Source organism: Solanum lycopersicum, chromosome 4, assembly GCF_036512215.1.
Source record: "Solanum lycopersicum chromosome 4, SLM_r2.1".
NCBI classification, from domain to species: Eukaryota; Viridiplantae; Streptophyta; class Magnoliopsida; order Solanales; family Solanaceae; genus Solanum; species Solanum lycopersicum.
Genome location: NC_090803.1, coordinates 18,495,582 through 18,515,138, shown reverse-complemented (window position 1 = coordinate 18,515,138; position 19,557 = coordinate 18,495,582). Strand labels below are relative to the sequence as shown.

The 19,557-nt window shown below is 35.9% G+C and overlaps 1 protein-coding gene across 1 annotated transcript in view; it reads left to right on the top strand.

The window, feature by feature from the left end:
• LOC101265533 (membralin-like protein At1g60995) overlaps positions 1-15,527 on the top strand; it is a 39,833-nt gene extending 24,306 nt beyond the window's left edge. The window contains exons 8-14 of the mRNA XM_004237220.5: positions 3,952-4,035; positions 10,171-10,287; positions 10,618-10,703; positions 10,799-10,905; positions 13,729-13,820; positions 13,901-13,977; positions 14,749-15,527. Coding sequence (XP_004237268.1) covers positions 3,952-4,035; positions 10,171-10,287; positions 10,618-10,703; positions 10,799-10,905; positions 13,729-13,820; positions 13,901-13,977; positions 14,749-15,222 — 1,037 coding nt within the window. The 3' untranslated portion in view covers positions 15,223-15,527. The remainder of the gene's footprint in view (positions 1-3,951; positions 4,036-10,170; positions 10,288-10,617; positions 10,704-10,798; positions 10,906-13,728; positions 13,821-13,900; positions 13,978-14,748) is intronic.
• Positions 15,528-19,557: the final 4,030 nt, after the last annotated feature.

Sequence of the window (19,557 nt, the reverse complement as noted above, 5' to 3'; positions counted from 1 at the left end):
AACAAAGATTAAGTCCATGCACGCTTTGTATTCTTACTTCTTGATAGCCTTCATTCTCAGCGTCTTAGGGTGAATTTTCTGAGGAGAGAATTGGCAATTGTTTTTGCATGAAGTTGCTGGGGTCTTTTCAGTTCCGTGTCTCTTGTATCTCAGATGCATGCACATTAAATTTGTGACTTTTGAAGTAAGAGACTGACCTCTTTTGAGACTTTTGCTTTGCCTTTTCTCCTTCTTGGGCCTTAAAAATAGCACTCTTTATCAGCCTCTAGGCCCAAGAATGGCCCACCTCCATTCTTACTAATTATCTGCTTTTACCCTTGCGCCGTTATCTGCTGGACAAAGCTGTGCTTCTACTTTCAATTTAAAGCTGCCAACTTGTCCTTTCTCTAATGATGTGCTCTGATGTGTCATCCACTTCGAACATCTAACCTTCGTTGCCGCCATTGTTTCTTCCGGCTAGCCTGATTTTTGTGTGCAAATCTTCTAGAATCATGATTTCATACCCCCATCTCTCTTAGAATTTCTAATTGCCTCAGAATTTCTTGTATGTTGTTCCTGACACAAATTCGAGCCCAATAACGATAGGTTCAATGTTTCTTGTTCTCTCTTCCTAAACCATTCACCGACCTTTATCCTTGCTGCTTCAATCTGAGAGGGGAGCTCAAATTAAAATTGGTTGTTCTTGATAGGGGTGACTTCGAGCCCTACAGTGACTTACCATTTCCCGACGAACCAACCCTGAATGACATCCTTTTTAGGGCTAATATTTGAAAGATAATTCTCTATGTTCCTAGACCGGACCTCAGTATTGGCTGTGATTGGCAGTTTGATATTCTTGCGGCCTCCTTAGAGGATCTCGACTTATCAGCATAAAGAAGGAGCCTTGGGTTTAGGCAAGGACCCAAAGAATTTTGAATCTTTACTGTTGTGTTGGTCCACCCTTTGCTATAGCTTCTTTTGGGATGATGATTGCATCCTTTATATCCCTTTCGGCTTAAGTCATCTGCTGCCCGCTAAAGTTGTTCGTGTAATTCACTTAGACACCTCAACTAGGGGTTGTACCTATTGAACACCCTACCCTTCAATACATGTATCTATTTAATACTTTTTGGTGGCATGACATTATAAGTATAATAAATCTTTTTATGGACCAATAAAAAATGAACATGTCAACAAAAACAAAATCATATTATGAAGTATGAACATAATTTTTTTAAAAAAAAATTCTTGGCAGTTTTTCCCCAGTGAGACTTCTCTTTTCAATAAGATACCTAGAACCCTCGTCCGCCATTCCTTTCCCACCATCGACACACCCCTTTCTCAAATAATTCATCATTCTTTCTTTCTAGCATCATTCAACCATCATCAATATCATCATTGTTGTTATCTTCATTGGAAAAACATCAGTTAAATAAATAATCAGTCAAAACACAAAAAATCAGAAGAGTTTATTGATAAATTTTCATTTGAGTTGTGGAAGAGAATTTCATCAAAATTAAAAATCAATTTGAGTTGAAAATAATTCCGACGAAACTCCATTTTTTCCGATAAAACTAATACGAATGAAATTATTTTCTTTGAAATCGTTAAAAATTCAAAAAGGTGGAGTGAGGATGATTATCGGAGTGCACATGGTTTTACCCGGCGAATACTGCCGAAGTTCCATTTTTTCCGATAAAACTGATACCGATGAAATTATTTTCTTTGAAATCGTTAAAGAATTCAAAAAGGTGGAGTGAGGATGATATCGAAGTGCACATGGTTTTAACCGTTGAAGATTGTATGTTTTGGCAGAAAAAAATGGGGAAGAATGGCCGCGAGGGTGGGTGGGGTGTTCTTGGCTTCTGCAAAGAAGAAAAGGGAATGTTTTAATTTTTTTTGCTGAAAACATAACTTTTAGAGTACTTCAAATTTATTTTTACTAATTGTTATTATGGGCCCAATGCCATGTGTCATTTTTTCATGAGTTATTATGCCACGTCAGTGGCGAGTGTATGACACACAATCTCTAATTTTTGTTTATTGTCAAAAAATGTTTGATAGGTATTTTTTTTGACTAATAAAGGTGTTCAATTGGAACAAACCTGAGATCAGGTATCCAAGAGAAATATGCGAACAACTTTAAAGGTCGCAGATGACTTAAGCCTATCCCTTTCTATTCTCATGAATCAACCTTAAAGTGTAGGCTTGGACTTATCTTCCCACCTTCTACACTTGTTGCCTTGTTGTAAAGAAGCATGTTTCAAGGCTTTGCAGATCAATTGGGGATCATTGCCATCGATTTTGATGTTGCTAGTGAAGCTTCTACTACTTCTGTTAAAAGGAACCATCTTTTAACTAAAATGCTTAAATTGAAAAACTTCCTACTCGTGCTAAAAGAGAATCTCTAATCCATGACTTAGGGCAAAGTAGGAATTCCATCGGTAAAACACTCGCTGTAGTTATGAACTGAGAAAGAAAAAAAGGGAGGAAACGAGAGAGAGAAAGGTGTGTTTACCAAGAGATAGCATTTCTTTTATATTTGCATGATCTCCTCTTCACATGCCCAAACCATATCAATCTCGCTTTCCTCTTCTTATCCACCACTGTGGCCACTCCCACCTTGTCCCATATATCGTCAATTCCTAATCTTAACGCTCATAGTATGCCCACTTCTATCTCAACATCCTCATTTCCACAACTTGCATCTTCGAAACATGAGAGTTTTTGACTGGCCAAAACTCCGCGTCATTCTACAAAGTCGGTCTAACCACTACTCTGTAGAACGTTTTTTGAACTCCACATGTTTGAAAAAAAATACTCCCCCCGTCCCATTTTATGTGTCACACTTTCCTTTTTAGTCCGTCCCAAAAAGAATGTCACTTTACTATAATTAGAAAGGATTTTATCTTTAAAATTTCCTCTTTTACCCTTAATGAACTGATTACGCCACACAAAAATCTAAGGATTGTTTTAGACTACAAGTTTAAAGGTCTTTTTTTTTCTTTAATACCGTGTCAAGTCAAATGGTGCCCCATAAAATGGGGTGTAAGGAGTATCTATTTGTACAAAACTTTTTCTCCTTTGAAAAGTTAACATGGATTTGATCCCAACTAGTTTGGGATTGAAGAGTTGTTACTGTTATATTAGTTGACATGGTAAAGAGAACATGATGGAAAATAACAATATTAAGAGTCCAAGTACTAAAGAAATGATTCCAGGTATTTTATGTAGATTAAAGTAAAAGGCAAATTGGCCACAACAGTTTAGTTTCTTCCAGCTGACAATTAGGAAAGCAAATCTTAAAAACTGAAGCCTGTAAATTAGCAAATTACATAGAATATGAAGATCTAGAAGTCCATGTTGTACACAGTAAATTTGGTAGAGTATGATGATTTAGATGTTCTCAGGAGAGATTCTAAAGCTGGAGTTAGGCAGAAATGTATAGTTTATTTAAAGTACAGCATTTTGTCTGATTTTTGTTCTCAATGCCAAAACCAAATTCTGGATGGTTTTCCAAAATTAAAAACCATGTCACCCTAACATAACGGAAAAATCGATAGAAACAGTAGGCATGGTTAATTTACTTAACATCAGCTTCTGTTTTGTTTACCTTCATTTTTGTATTTTTTCGAATAACTATAAGGTCCAATAAACTCTCGTACTTATTACATTTTTGTGTTAATTTCAGGCATCTTCTTATGATACCTTCATTTGCAAAACTGATATATTATTTCTTAGTGCTTGGTTATCCCCCCCCCCCCCCACGCGCGCACACACACACACACTCCCCCACACAAAAAATGTGTAGCAGATCTAAACTTCTGCATTCTGTCAGTGTCTCTATATTTGGGTTGGGAGAATCCCATAGCCTCTTTATTTATGAAGATTCTAGTATTCAAGTCTCTTTGGCATAGTTTACTTTCACTTGTTGCCTTTTACTGTACTGATGCTTTATGATATGTTATGCAGGTTATCTTTATAATCACCAAACAAAGGAGTTCTATAATCTTACTTATGCACGTGAGCAACCTGAAAGTTCTGCGAGATTTGGAGGTTTATTCTTCTTTTCTATTCTCTGCCAAGTCTAATGTCGTGTTTATATTGTGGGCTACTGCATCCTTTACTGAATTCAATTGAATTTTATTGTGAAAATTGGATGTTCCTTTTCCTTATACTCATTCAAGGTTGTTTCACCCTGAATAACAGCAGGGTACGCCATCTAGTGACTTCAAACAATGGGGTTTTCTGTAGTTTGTTAGCAAATGAAGTGTTACAATTCATATTCTATTATATAGAATAGAATTGAGTGGCGGAGTGTTGAAATTTTTATCTTAGCTAGTTAACTCACAGATGCACAGAATTGTATTTCTTGAAAGTTAGATGTTGCTTCTCTTCTTTGTCAGAATTTAAAATTTGTGCAACTGTTATGTAAGATTCCACCTAAGAGTCGTATATGCTCCCAGGCACAGTTCCCAAGGGGAATCTGTCCTAGGCTCTCTCTCGTACTCTGTTTGATCCTTTTCCGGCAACTCCTAACAGAATTAGCTTCTTTTTTACCATGGGGGACTAAATTATTTACTTTGCGGTGGAATTTTAATCATAAGATCTCTTAGTATGGGTGACAGGGTGTGCTTTTTCATTTCCAGTGATAAGTCTTTTGAAATAAATGATATCAGTGAAGGTTCTTTTAGGTGGTTCTTGTTCAAGGAGTTCAGTAGTCGGTTTGCCAGTAAGATTAAGATCGACGAAGTCATTTTAAGATGGGTATGCAGTGTTATGAGATTAGGGGCCAAAGAAAATCAGCTATTATCATCCCGGAGATGGATTACAATGTTGGGTGGAGTGATTTAGCCGACAAAATTATCAGATCTCTGGTTAACCCAGCTTTCCGGAAGTTTGTCACCCAAGGGAAATCTTTTATGGATGCTGCAAATATCCAGAAATGGCCGGTCATGAGCTCTAAGTCTCATTCTGAATTGGAGAATCTATAGGAATACTTGCAGTGTTGCTTAGTTGGAACCTTCAATGACCCTTACAGCTCTAGTCCAAATCCAACAGTCATCCATCAGTCGTCCCTGAAAAGGTGGAAGATGACAGCAGGGTTGCACGTCTTACAGCTCACACATAATCAGATGATGTTCAAGTCTCCATCTAGGCAAGAAGCGGAGAGGATAATAATGGGGGAATGGTTTTTGAATGGGAGAAGATTATCTCTTGAGTGGTGATCTCCAGAATCGGGACAAATAACTCTAAAGAAGGGTTAGTAGCAAATCAGAGGTGGATTAGGGCTTTTGCATCCCGCTTCACACATGGTCGGAAAAGTCTCTGAAATTTATCGGGGACTCTTGTAGTGGTTATATTGATGCAGATGAGGACACAAAGATTCTGAGGAACAGGGTTTTTCCAAACAAGTTTGTGTCTCGAAAACTGAGCAGTCTATCAATTCAAATTTGAAAATGCCCCTAGGTTGGGCCCAAAAAGACAACCTTGGGCCAACTTAAAGCAAAGGCCCTGTTGTGGCAGAAGACTTCAGACCAAGCTTATGTTTTGAAGAATGAGCAGCCTATTGATCCAAATATAAAATCAGCTGAAGATCCTAGGTCTGGGCCTAAAAGTTCTAATGCAAATTTGGGCCAACTTAAGGCAAAGGCCCGGTTGCAGCAAAAGTTTTCAGACCATCTTTATTATTCAAGGAGGAAAAAGGGGAACTTGCATCTCAATAAAAGGAGTGGAAGGCTATTAGGCCAGCCCAAGCCCAATCTACAGTGGCAGAGACACAAAAGCTTTCTGAACGACAGTCGAATGCTAAGTTATCTTAAAAGCTGTTGTTGGCTTCCCAAACACAAACTGATTTTCTTGAGAAGTGCGAGGGAGGTGGAGACGACGAAGCCGAATGCTTGCGACCTCTATCTCTTCTCTCTCTTCCTCCTATCCACTCTAATTTCTCTATTGGGTGTTCTCAAGATTCAGGTTTCTCTTCCCAATTAGTAGCGATACTTTGTCACTACCCTGGTCCGTTGACAGCTTGGAGGAACATGTTATTTCACACCCGACAGCTAACGAAACCTCTCATTGGACCAAAATAGTGATGACCAAAGCTTGTAAAAAGCCTTTGGGGTCAATTAAGTGGGGTTTGAGCACGAAATCTTAGATATGATATTGCGAAAGGAACAAAGAGGAATTTACAGCTGCAGAAATCAAAGGGGAAAGAGCAACAAAAGAAAAGATCAAAGGAAAAGGGTGAGATTGTGGCCAAGAAGTTGCAGTGCACAATTAATTATGAGAATGGAGAAGGGTCAAGCAGGGGCAGGTCCCACAAGGCTTTCTCGGAATGAAAGCAAAACTTATCAGTTGGAATATAAGGGGGCTTGATATAAGCAAAAGAAACACCATCAAGCTACTTATTCAAAAATGGAAGCCTGATATCTTGTGTTTACAGGAAACAAAAGACAGAGTGTTGTTCTGTGGCAATAGCAAGACATATTTGGGGATCAAGATGGGTCGAATGGGTAGAATTGAAAGCAAGTGGTACTAGGGGTGGCATTATTATTTTGTGGGACAAAAGAGAATGGAAATGCTTAGACTCTTACCAAGGGCAACATACTCTTTTGGCCATGTGAGAGGGTTTGCAGGTGGACTTCAGATTCTGTTTCTCTGGGGTGTACGGACCTCACTCAACTCTAGAAAGGTGTGACCTATGAGATGAGTTGGCTGCTGTCAGAGGCATTTGGGATGGATGTTGGGTCATAGGCGGTGCCTTTAATGTATGTAGATATGAACATGAGAGGCACAATTGTATAAGGAGATCCCAGGACATGAAGGACTTGTCTGTATTTATTCAAGACATGGGTCTTATTGATCTTTCCTTACATGGTGCAACTTATACATGGAGAAGGGGAGAGGAATTTCTGCAGGCTTCCAGAATTGATAGGTTCTTAATTTCCACTGAATGAAATGAAATATTTCGAGTTGTGAAGCAGGTGGCCCTACCAAGGGTTCTCTTCGACCAGTCCCTTAGCCCTAGAGAGTGGTGATTGGACTTCTGATCCGTACTTCAAATTCGAGAACATGTGGCTGTAGCATGAAGGTTTTCATGATATGGTCGAAAAATGGTGGCAAGGTTATATAATAAATGGCTCCCCGACTTTATACTCTCCCAGAAATTAAAATTTTTGAAGAAAGACCTTGTTAATTGGAACAAGGAGGTCCTTGGTAATCTAAATTCCAGAATCAGTAAGCCATGGATGATCTTCTGTTGACAGATAAAGCAACTGAAGGAAGGGTCTGATCTCAAGTCTAAAAGAACAAAATTTTGCAATGACAACTAGAGATTCAACCATTAGCAAAGGCAGATACTTTCAAAGAGTGGTGTCTATGGTTAAAAGAGTGGGATAGCAACACAAAATACTTTCAAAGAATAGCCAACTCCCACAAAAGATACAACCACATTGACAGATTGGAGATAGGAAATGACCTTATTGAAAGAAAAGAGCAGGTGAAAGAAGTAATTCTTGACTTCTACCAGGATATACTTTGAAAACGAATCATGGAGGATTACTGCTTCTTTTGAGGGTCTGGGCAGTTTGAGCTTTGAAGAGAAGACTGCTTTGGAGCAAACCTTTGAAGAAAAATAAATATTGAATGCAATCAACTCATGTGCCCCAGAAAGTCCAGGGCCAAGTGGCTTCTCTATGGGGTTTTATCAAAAGTGCTGGGGAATTATCAAGCAAGATATTTTAGGTGCGCTCAATCACTTCCACAACAACTGCCACATGGTGAAATCTTTTAATGCCTCTTTTATTGCACTTGTCCCTAATGAAAGGTGCGATAGAACTTAAAGATTTTAGGCCTATCAGTCATATTGGTAGTGTGTACAAAATTTTGCCAAAGTGCTTTCAGAAAGGCTAAAGAAGGTGATTGGGAATCTAGTCTCTGGTTTTTAGAATGCTTTTGTTCAGGGAAGGCAAATCACTGATGCAACACTTATTACCAATGAAGTTCTAGATTGGAAGCAAAAAAGTGGTACTCCAGGTCTGCCTTTTAAACTTGATATTGAGAAGGTGTTTGATAAATTGAGTTGGTCCTTCCTTGGTTCAATCCTAGGCAAATGGGATTTGGAGAGAGAAGGATTAGGTGGATCAAGTATAGCTTCTCCACCACAATGTACTTTGTACTAGTGAATAGAAGTCCCGTGGGTTTTCTCTCCCGATAGAGGCATCAGGCAAGGGGACCCCTTATCACTCTTCCTTTTTGTTTTGGCTATGGAGGTTTGAGTAGGATGTTGGAGAAGGCTAAACAACTTCAATGGATATAAGGTTTTGAGGTGGGCAATGGTTATGGTCCACCAGTCTCGATCTCACATCTTTTATTTGTTGATGACACCTTGGTTTTCTGTGGATCTAAGAAATCTCAAGTGCAATATCTTAGTCTCACCCTTATGCTCTTTGAAGCATTGTCAGGTCTCCACATCAACATGTCCAAGAGCGTGTATACCCTGTAAATGAGGTCCCTGATCTGGAAGATATGGCAGATATCATGTGTTGCCCTAATGGCTCCTTTCCCACCACCTACTTGGGTATGCCTTTGGATGCCATGAATAGATCATCTTAAGTTTGGAATGTGATTGTGGAAAAGTTTGAGAGAAGGTTAGCCTCCTCACAACAACAATACCTCTCTCTATGAGGAAGATCAACACTCATCAGTAGTGTATTGGACAACATTCCCACCTATTTTATGTCCTTACTCCTTATGCCAGCTCAGGTGAAACAACAACTTGACAAAATCAGGAGAGACTCTCTCTGGGAAGGCAACAACATGGACCACAAAATTCACCTTGTTAAATGGGCCAAAGTCACTTTGCCAAAACAATGTGGAGGATTGGGGATAAAAGACTTGGCCTTGCATAACAAGTGTATGCTATTGAAGTGGCACTGGAGATACAATCAAGAGGGGCTGGCTTGTGGAAGGAAGTGATCCAAGCAAAGTATGGTAGTGATAGTCATTGGTGCTCTAATAGAGTCAGTACCTCTTATGGTACGGGGTTCGGAGAGATACAAGGAAACTGTGGGAAATATTCTTCAGTGATGCCTCACTTATGGTGGGAAATAGGGAACATATTCAGTTTTGGAAAGATATTTGGCTAGGTGATACTCCTCTAATGAATGTTTTTCCAAACATTTTCCAGATTGCATCTCATCCAGACTCAACCATCTCGCAGTACAGGGAAGACAACGTGTGGATTCTGATCCTAAGGAGAAATCTTAATGACTGGGAGTTGGAAGAGGTTTTTAGCCTTATAGCCACCATTCAGACTAGTGCAATCAATAGTCAACGCAGGGACAAACTTATCTGGAGACATAGCACGGACGTATCCTACTCAGTTAAAGCATGCTACCTTCAACAAAGCTCCAAGAAAACCTTAATTGATCAATGACCATGAATATTAATCTGGAAAACTAAGTTGCCACCTAAAGTTATTTGTTTCAGTTGGATTACTCTAACAGACTCTTGCTTAACTCAGAATAATCTCATGAGGAGGAAATTCCAAATAGTCAACAGATGCTACATGTGCTTGTGCAACTCAGAATCTATTAATCACTTGTTCCTTCATTGCACAGTTGCAACAGGCCTATGAAACATTATCTTCTCACTTTTTGGACTCTCTTGGTCTTGCCTTTGTCTGTTGGAGTTCATGGAAAGTTGGGAAGCCCATCAAGCGGATCTGGTCTTTGGTTCCAGCCTGTATTTTGTGGTGCTTATGGACGGAGAGGAACAAAAGATGTTTTGATGGCACCCCAACTCCCATCTCTACCGTTAAAGCAAGATGTTTGATTATTATTATTTTTTTGGGTTAATCTCTCTCCTGTACTTAGTGTCGATTCTTACCTAGAATTTATCAGCTCCATAGATCTCTCTTGTTAGCTGTTTAGATAGCTTTTTTTTCCTTTCTGGGAGCTGATATTTCTTTCTTTTGTAATCTGTGCATCTGCTTGATGCTTTGTTAATGACATTCTTCTTACTTCATCAAAAAAACAAAACATTCCATCTGACATACTGGTACATGCACTTGCATGTATATTGATCATATGAAGTCATGATGATCACCTTAAATACATGTTAGATTTGTTGTGAGCACTTCCTAACGTATCATTAGGTCCCATTTGAATATTTGCTTCATATTTCTTGCAGACTACCTTGTCACAAAGTGTGGTGTACTCATGATGTCACTCTTTGTTTTCTTTACCACGACAATGTCAGTTTCATTTACATTGAGAGAGACCCAAACACGCATGCTGAAGTTTACGGGTAGGTTCCCTTTTGTATATTTGATGCCACAGACTGCAGTGGTGTTTTTATATCGTGAAATTATAATGCCTTGCACATCTGGATACTTCTCAATCATGTTCTATTGCTTAAATTACATGTCAACATGAAAACAAAGAAGAAAGGTATGGTCATGCTGTTGTCAAAGTATGAAGCACCCAACTTTCATATACAAATATTCTGTTGATCTTGTATTCTAAACAAGCTGTTTAATTGTTGATTTGTTGAGCCTCTACTGCTTGTTGTCTATACTTTGTTTGATGTAGCCTTCCTTTCCTTTCTTAGACATTTCTACTGTAAAAATATGTGCAGTGCAGCTACAGCATCATGCTCGGCATAGGCTTCCAACATTTCAATTGATCTTTGTGCACGTAATTGAGTCCCTTGTTTTTGTACCGGTAAGATTTCCCAGTTGATCCGATGTATATTTTGTAGTCGGTGAATGTTGGTTATAAATTCAAGGCCATTCAGGTATAACTTAGAGTTCCTGCAGATCATGATAGGCATCCTATTTTTTTTGTTCGAGTTCTATGATGATCAGCTGCTGGCTTTCATGGTGTTAATTTTTGTTTGGCTGTGCGAACTTTTCACATTAATCAGGTCTCTCTCTCTCTCTCTCTCTCTCTGTGTGTGTGTGTGTGTCACATGTGCTGTCCTGCACATAGAAATGGATTACTACTCCCTATTAGTTAAAAGATGACATTCAGATTGTACTTGGTAGCGACCCAAGTTATTTAACTTCCTGATAATCTAAGTGCTAATGCTACTTGACTGTCCTATGTAACACATGCTTTGGTCTTCCCCTTTTCATACTAGTATGATTTAAGTTTGGAACCTCAGAAACGTCTATAGTTGTGTACATCCAGATGGGTCCTAAAAATTTTTGGGTGATGATTGTCAGGCTCTATATCTAGTTGATTGAAGGAAAACTGTTTCAACACCTCTTAAAGCTGCTTGAAATATGAAGTCCCTATTCATACTGCCTGAGATTTTGCCTAATATTTGAAAATGATCTGGTGCTCCCTTAATAACAGCCACACATTTCCTGCTTGGAAGATCCCTTCAGCATTTTGTTAGTCTGCTAGTTTCTTGATCAGCAACTTCTGCCAATTATGTATTGGTCAGAAGAATAAACCTGTACTCTTGTATTTATCACTATTTGTGAGCATAGTTTTACATTTTTTGTTTTAATTTCTAATATTTATTTGCCAAGACAGAAGATGTTCGGTGGAGAAAAAGAATTGTAGTCTGATGTTCCCAAATTAGTGTGCCAAATGATTGGCACCCAACTCGTAATACCCGTCGAGTAAACCCTGTCCTGTCTGATGGCTATTAAGAAACTAATCATAACAATAAAAGCTTGTATGTAATCAATGATTTGAAAAGTTGAAATACAAACATTACGTTAAAACCTCTGAAAACTAATCCACTGATAAGTCATGAGCTTCTAAGGACTGCAATCTATAACAATGCCTTTGGGGCATTCCCAGGAAATACATAGCGTTTTAAACAAATGAAACTCTTGGAACGGTCTACTACTGCTGCGAACAAATCAACGGAGCCTGTCAATAAACTTAGAAAGTCTGCCCCTAGCCACATGCTTCTTCACCTGCGCACTCAACACCTACCGTACAATGCGACACCAAACGGGTAACTACCTCTGGAGGATACCAATAAGTTTGGTTACTCCCTGAGTTGAGGACGAGACTAGTCTGGAATAATTATGTAATATAATGAAATGACAAAAGTAACGCAAGTAATTTACATAATAAATATTGTGAACCTGTGAGCTAAAAATGAATTTCAAAACTGAGTCTGAAACTAAATCTGAAAACTATTGAAACTACAAACTATAACGGCAGCTGAAAAACTGGGCAGTTCTTAAAGGAATAACTATTTAAAACGCTTATAGCGGTGAAGCCAAGAGAAGCAACCTGAAGCGACCTCGGAGAAGATTAACAACCGCTACAATGGCAGAGCGTGAAGTGTGAAGCGCACAAAAAAATTGCTTTTGTTTTTTCGAAACTATGATTTTAATTGTAAATACAAGTTACGACATTACCTGGAGTACTCGACATTGTAGAGCCTAGGGTATTGACACAATTCTTTGCTTCTCGACTTCGTAGCAATCCTTCTTTCATTCTCTCTTTTGCTTCTCGACTTAAGCCTATGGTTTTTTTTCTTCTCTTCTTTCCTCTGTTTCCTTCGCCTGTTTTCTTCTTTTTCTTCTTGCCCTGTTTTACTGTTTCTCTGCCCTGCTTTGCTCTTTCTTTTGCTGCTATTTTTTTTTGGTTAATTATAGTAGCTGAGATTAAAAGTTTTTCAAATCTTCCAGTCTCAGTAAAAAAATTTCAATTAAAGTAGCTGAATTTCAATTCTATCCTAATAGTCCATTTCAGTGGTTTTATTTTAAAATATTGCAGTCGCAGAATTTTCATTCTGCTCTTAAAGATTGTAAATGACGTCAGAAGATCAAAAGAAAGACCCGACTTGGATGTACACTCAAAAAAGTCAGTAATACTGACAAGACGTATATTCAATGTTTTTAACAAGATCAGAAAAGGGAAATTTATCTTCACATACATCACCTCATCGGATTTGAGATCCACAACAAAATAAACTGTGTTGTCTTCCATCTCAACAAGCTATTTACTCTGTACTTTGAAAGGTTGAAACTGATAAATTCCGGCCGAAGCTTGAAACCCCTCTTAAATTGTGGTACCACTGAAAAAGAAAGGTTGGTAAGTGCCATCCACGGGCAAGGTGCCTATAGGCATACAACTCTACTCCCCTCACCCCGGTCTGTATTTTGCTATCTTAAATAGGTTCAATTAAAAATGTGATTATCTCATCTAAAAGCTTAAACTGTTAGGCAGAGCACACTTTTATTATTTAATGATATTCTCAACACGCCCCTCACATGCGCTTGATTCTTTTTCATGGGCCAAACACGTGGAAATTCTTTTAAATTTAGGGTGGCGGTGAAATTCAATATCATGACTTCTCTCTGCTGAGATACCATGTTAAATTAGGTCATGTGATTAACTCATACCCCAAAAGATAGCTCAAAGGGAAGAGGATTGTCCAAGCCTATATAAGAAGCCCACGCATCTCATTAACCATCACTGCGAGGCTTTTTGCTTTTAACACCCCACCTCACGCCCAGTGTTTAACATCTAATGCTCGGGAAATTTTGGGCAATTTTTACCCACCTCATGCCCAGTGGCAATTTTGATTTTTTTTAGGCTCCAACATTGGGTGAGATGGCCTGCTGTGCTACCATGATGAAGTGTATGACCATCTCATCTAAAAGCTTAAGTTGTTAGAGAGAGCACACTTTTATTATTTATTGATATTCTCAACAATTTAATTTCTTGTTTACCTTGTTTTCTCTATTTTAACCATGTTGGTTATCTTTTGCAGCGTACGCACACCAATATCCATGAAGTACTTTCCACGCTTCTTTTTGCTGTATTTTCTGGTTTTCCACATTTACTTCTTTTCTTATAGTTATGGTATGTCCAAATTACTTAAGGTTCAGCTTTTGCTTACTTTTCCAGTCTTCCTTATCTGACAACATGGTCTATCTTCTCAGGTTTTTCTTATCTAGCGCTCTCAACAACAGCTGCATTTATGCAACATCTTATTTTATACTTTTGGAACCGTTTTGAGGTAGAATGCAACTTTTGATATTTTTCGCAGTTAGATTCTTTTTGTTTTAGGGGCTTTGAAAAATTAAACATGTTTAGACACTAGAAAACCTTATAATATTTCTGCCTGGTGGGTGTGAATATATCTTCCCTGACTTAACAGTACAGTCCATCTGAAAGATGTGTTACCTGTTTTGGAATGTTTGAGGATGCCTATTATACTCTCTTGATCCTATACAGCCATGTCCAGGTGTTGCTGGTGTGCTAGGAAACAGAGGAGAAAAAACAATGATTTCTTAAACATTTTGAGCACATCTTTGTTTTTTCTCCCCATGGAGAGGATGTTGAATCATGGTTTATGTCTTTAGGAATGTATTCAACTAACAGAAACGCTAGAGGAATAATTAATTGAAGTTAGAGTACACTTACAGTTCCTCTCAACTTAAACGCCTAATAACTTGCTGACTTTTCTCAAATTGACTATGATATTTCAGAATGATAATGACAAAATCATGCTTGAATGTATTTTCTTTGAGTATTCCATGCTTGATGTATATTTTGCTGACTAGATGGCTGCCCTTGCAAATCTTAACACTCATTGAATTAGGTTTACAACTGGTTGATCCTGAGCATATTTGCTTAAACTTGATCTCAGTTCAAATTCCTAGCTTTATTTCAGATTAGATGGATGTTCATCTACGTCTGTAAATACTTATTTTAAAACGAAAATAATTTCCTTGTTTTTGCAACCTAAATATATTTTGGGATTTTTCCATGTATGTTTGTTGTTCAGATTCCAGCTTTGCAGAGATTTATGCAAAGCAGACGGTCACATTTTCAGCAGCATCCTGACTTTCATATCACCTCCTCTACGATTCTTGCATCAACTTTGCACATTACAAGATTAAATGCAAGGAGCCCTGCTCCAACTAATGTTGATATGGCTCCTGGTCCTGGGCCTAGAATTGATCCGTCATTGCCAAGAAATGGTGCCAATGAATTTCCGGGAGTTGCAGATGGACAAGGTAATGGAAACCAAGATGAGTTTGGTAATTCTCTTCAACTTGGAGGGCAAGTGGATACCCGCCAGTCTGAAGGTGGAGCTAACCCGGGGTCTATGAATTCATTCAGCTCCTTGCTGCTGTGGATATTAGGGGGTGCTTCTTCTGAAGGTCTAAACTCCTTTCTCTCTATATTTCGAGATGTAAGAGAGCATGGTCAAGTTTTTACTGGACAAGAAACTCATGCCAGCCAAAATCCTGAATAGATGCAGATGGCAGCTGAAATGTTGGCAGCATAAGCACAAGGGAGAAATATCCCGAAAACACTGTTTATCCATGAGAATGAAGAAGTAACGCTAAGGACTGAGGCTGTCAATGTGTGGAGACAGATATGTAGAAGTTGTAGAGAATTTTGTAGTTGATGAATCGCTAAAAACTCATTATTATTTGGTTTTTGTTTGGTTTACTTAATCGTATGTAAATGTGAATTGAAGTAAAACGTGTAAACCTTCTTTGGATGGAACCTATGTAAAGCTATTTTGTTGCAATCATCGTCTTTTAAGTCATATAACCCGATTTGACATTATTGTTGATTTTGTATTGAATTTTAGTTATCTTCTGTTTAAACAATGTCTTGCTCATTTACTTGTCCCCACATCCTACAGTTATTTTCTGTGCTTTGTGTCATCATGAAAGAAATAGGTTTACAAAAATACTTCATCTTTTAATAAACTGAACAAGATAGAAGATCAATTTTGCATATGTTTACGAAAAATAATAATATATTTATATAAAAGAGAACCTCAGGCCTATCTATGAGGCGCCACCAGAAACAAGAATTCCCTGATAATTTTTTTTCAAAACTAACCTTCCCCTTAAATGAAAAGTTGTAACTTTTTGTGAAATATGTTTTTTATGAAATATTGCAACTTTTATGAAAAATTGTGACTTTTTTGATGAAAAATTATGATATTTTCATAATGAAAAGTTGTAACTTTTTGTGAAATATGTTTTTTATGAAATATTGCAACTTTTATGAAAAATTGTGACTTTTTTGATGAAAAATTGTGACTTTTTTGATGAAAAATTATGATATTTTCATGAAAATTGCGACTTTAATGAAAAGTTGTAACTTGTGAAAAATTGTGACTTTTATGAATGATTGTGATCTTTCCGAAGTGTTACAACTTTTCTAAACAATTTTAACCTTAGTAAAACAAAAATTTGTTTACATTACCCTTTGTGTCTATAAAATATAGGGATTTCCTCTCTCTTAAAAAAATGAAAAATATCCTCCTCCTCCATTTAACATGTGTGTACTTTGCTTGTGTCGAGTGACTCACTGACACCATTGCTTATGGTACAGATCAAGGTATATAGTTTTACAATCATTAATTTATACTTCAGTGATACTAAATTTTCGCGAACTTTTACAAGTTATCATATATATATATATATTTATATAAAAGAGAACCTTCAACCGGTCTACGTGATTGGCACCATCACATAATAGAATTCACTTTTGATTTATTTATTTACAAAACTAGTCTTTCCTTTAATGAAGAGTTGCAACTTTATTAAAGAGTTGCAGTTTTATGAAGAGTTGTAACTTTTATGAAAAGTTGTGTCTTATGAAAACTGTGACTTGAATGAAGAGTTGCGACTTTTATGAATTTGTGACTTTTATGCAAGGTTGTGACCTTCTTGAAGTGTTTGCAATTTTCTTAAATAGTTGTAACATTTCCAATAAGACATAATAAATAATTGTTCGCACTATGCTTTGTTTTCTAATAAATAGAGTGATTTTCGTTCATTTTAAAACAACAAAAATTTTGAACCTCTTCTTTTTCTTCTTTCTTCACAATTAAATATTTGTGCACTTTGCTCATGTTGATTGACTCACTGACACCATTGCTTATTTTACATACCCTAATATGTATTTTTATAATCATTAATTTTTGTTTATGTTATTAAGGATAAATGATAAGATGTAATAATTTTAATTTTTTTTTACTTTATAAATGCTTATTACTACATAATCTTATATGTAAGATAATATAGTATTTTAGTTTTAATGACTTGTATTCACACTATCCTTTATTATCTATAAATAGAGGGATTTCCTCTCATTTTACAAAAATGAAAATTGTTAACCTTCTCTTCTCCTTCCCCTCCTCCTCCCTCTCCTCCTCCTTCACAATAAAATGTGTGTACTTTGCTAGTGTTGAGTGGCTCACTGGCACCATTGCTTATGTAACAGATCCTATATCCTAGTATGTAGTTTTAAAACTATTAATTTACGCTTATGTGATATTATATTCCTGCACAAAGCACGAATAATTTTACAAGTTATCATATATCATATATTGATATAAAAGAGAACCTTTGGCGCGCCTACGTGGCTGACGCCACCACAAACAAGAATTCCTTTTTGATTTATTTATTTACAAAACTAGACTTCTCCTTGCATGAAAAGTTGCGAAATTAATGAAAAGTTGCAATTTTAATAAAGATTTGCGGCTTTTATGAAGACTTCCGATTTTTATGAAAACTTGTGACTTTTATGAAAGTTGCGATTTTAATGAAGAGTTGCGACTTGTATGAAAAGTTGTGAACTTTCTGACGGATTTTCAACATTTCCAAATAGTTGTAACCTTTCCGATAAGACACAATAAATATCTATTTACACTACCCAGTGTATTCTACAAATAGAGGGATTTTTCTCATTTTAAAACCAAAAAAATAATAATTCTGAACCTCTTTTCTTCTTCACAATTGAATATTTGTACGCTTTGCTCCTGCCGATCGACTCACTTACACATTTGCTTATGTTACAGATCCAGGTATGCATTTTTGAAGTCATTAATTTTTGCTTATGTTATTACGGATAAATGATAAGATGTAACAATTTTCATTTTTCTTTACATTATTACTGTTTGTTACTGCGTTTTCTTAGATGTAAGATAATATAGTGTTTTAGTTTTTATGACTTATAGGTTTTAAGTATTACATAATAGTAAATTCCTACACGAAATGCGGAAGATATTACTAGTTTATAAAATAGATTAATGTACAATTTTTTTTTATTTCCAGCTAGTTTAACACACTATATATCACTAGTTCCTCATTAACACACACCTAGTGTAATCCCACACATGAGGTTTAAAGAGGGTCACATTAATAACATACCTAGTGTAATCTCATAGTGGGGTTTGGAGAGTGTAGACTGTATGCCTGTCTTATTCCTACCTTGTCGAGATATAAATAGGTTGTTTCCAATAGTTTCTTGGCTTAAAATAAACATTTCTAAGAAGTTTGAAAAAGGAAATAAATAAATTAGAGTAGTAATCAAGAATTTTGATTTAAGAGTGACATTAAGGTTTCTAAGTTAAATGATAGTGACATAAGTTAACTTTAATTTAGTCTAGGTGACAATTATGTAATTAAGAATTAATAATTTATGAGGCATGGTAGGAGTTTCCATAGCATGAATTATATATATATATATATATATATATATATATATATATATATATATATATATATATAATATAGCACTAGTTCATTATTTAATAACTAAGTAATTCCAATGATAGTGATGTAACATAATAGAGAATCGTTAAATATAGTGTTATAACATTTTTTATTGCTATATATATATATATATATATATATATATATATATATATATATATATATATATATATATATATATATATATATATATATATATATATATATATATATATATATATATATATATATATATATAATATAGCACTAGTTCATTATTTAATAACTAAGTAATTCCAATGATAGTGATGTAACATAATAGAGAATCGTTAAATATAATGTTATAACATTTTTTATTGCTATGCTATAACGTTAGAAAATATGGTCCAATTTAATATTTTTAATTACTAAATTACTTAATTTATCATTTAATACATCCATCAAATTAAAATATATGGCAACATATGTATATTCTGTTGGAACAGATGGTCAATTTCGTGTTGAAATTACCACAGAAAGGTCATGTGTTGCAACATACTGATAATCTTACATGTGATTTTTTATATTAATTAAATTAAATTGTGACTTAATGCAACATGTAACTCTAATTTATAGTGTTATAACATGTCTAATTGCAAAATTATGGTCTAATATAGCAAACTTCATTAAACTTATCAATTATTCAGTACATAGAGTATTATATCACTAGTTGGTCATTAAATGACTAAGTTATTTTATATGATTGTGATATAGCACAATAGAGAATCATTATACATAGTGTTGTAACATTTTTATTGCTAAATTATGATGTAATGTAATAAAATATGATCCGATTTAATATTTTTAATGATTGAAATACATAATTTATCATTTAATACAGTAATCAAATTGGCCTCTGTGACAACGTATGTATATTCTATTGGAACATATAATCAATTTGGTGTTGCAATTACCATATATAAGTCATATGTTGCAAGATACGGATAATTTTACATGTGGGATTTGATATTAATTCAATTAAAGTGTGATCTAATACAACATGTAACATTAATATATAGTGTTATAACATGTCTAATTACTAAATTATA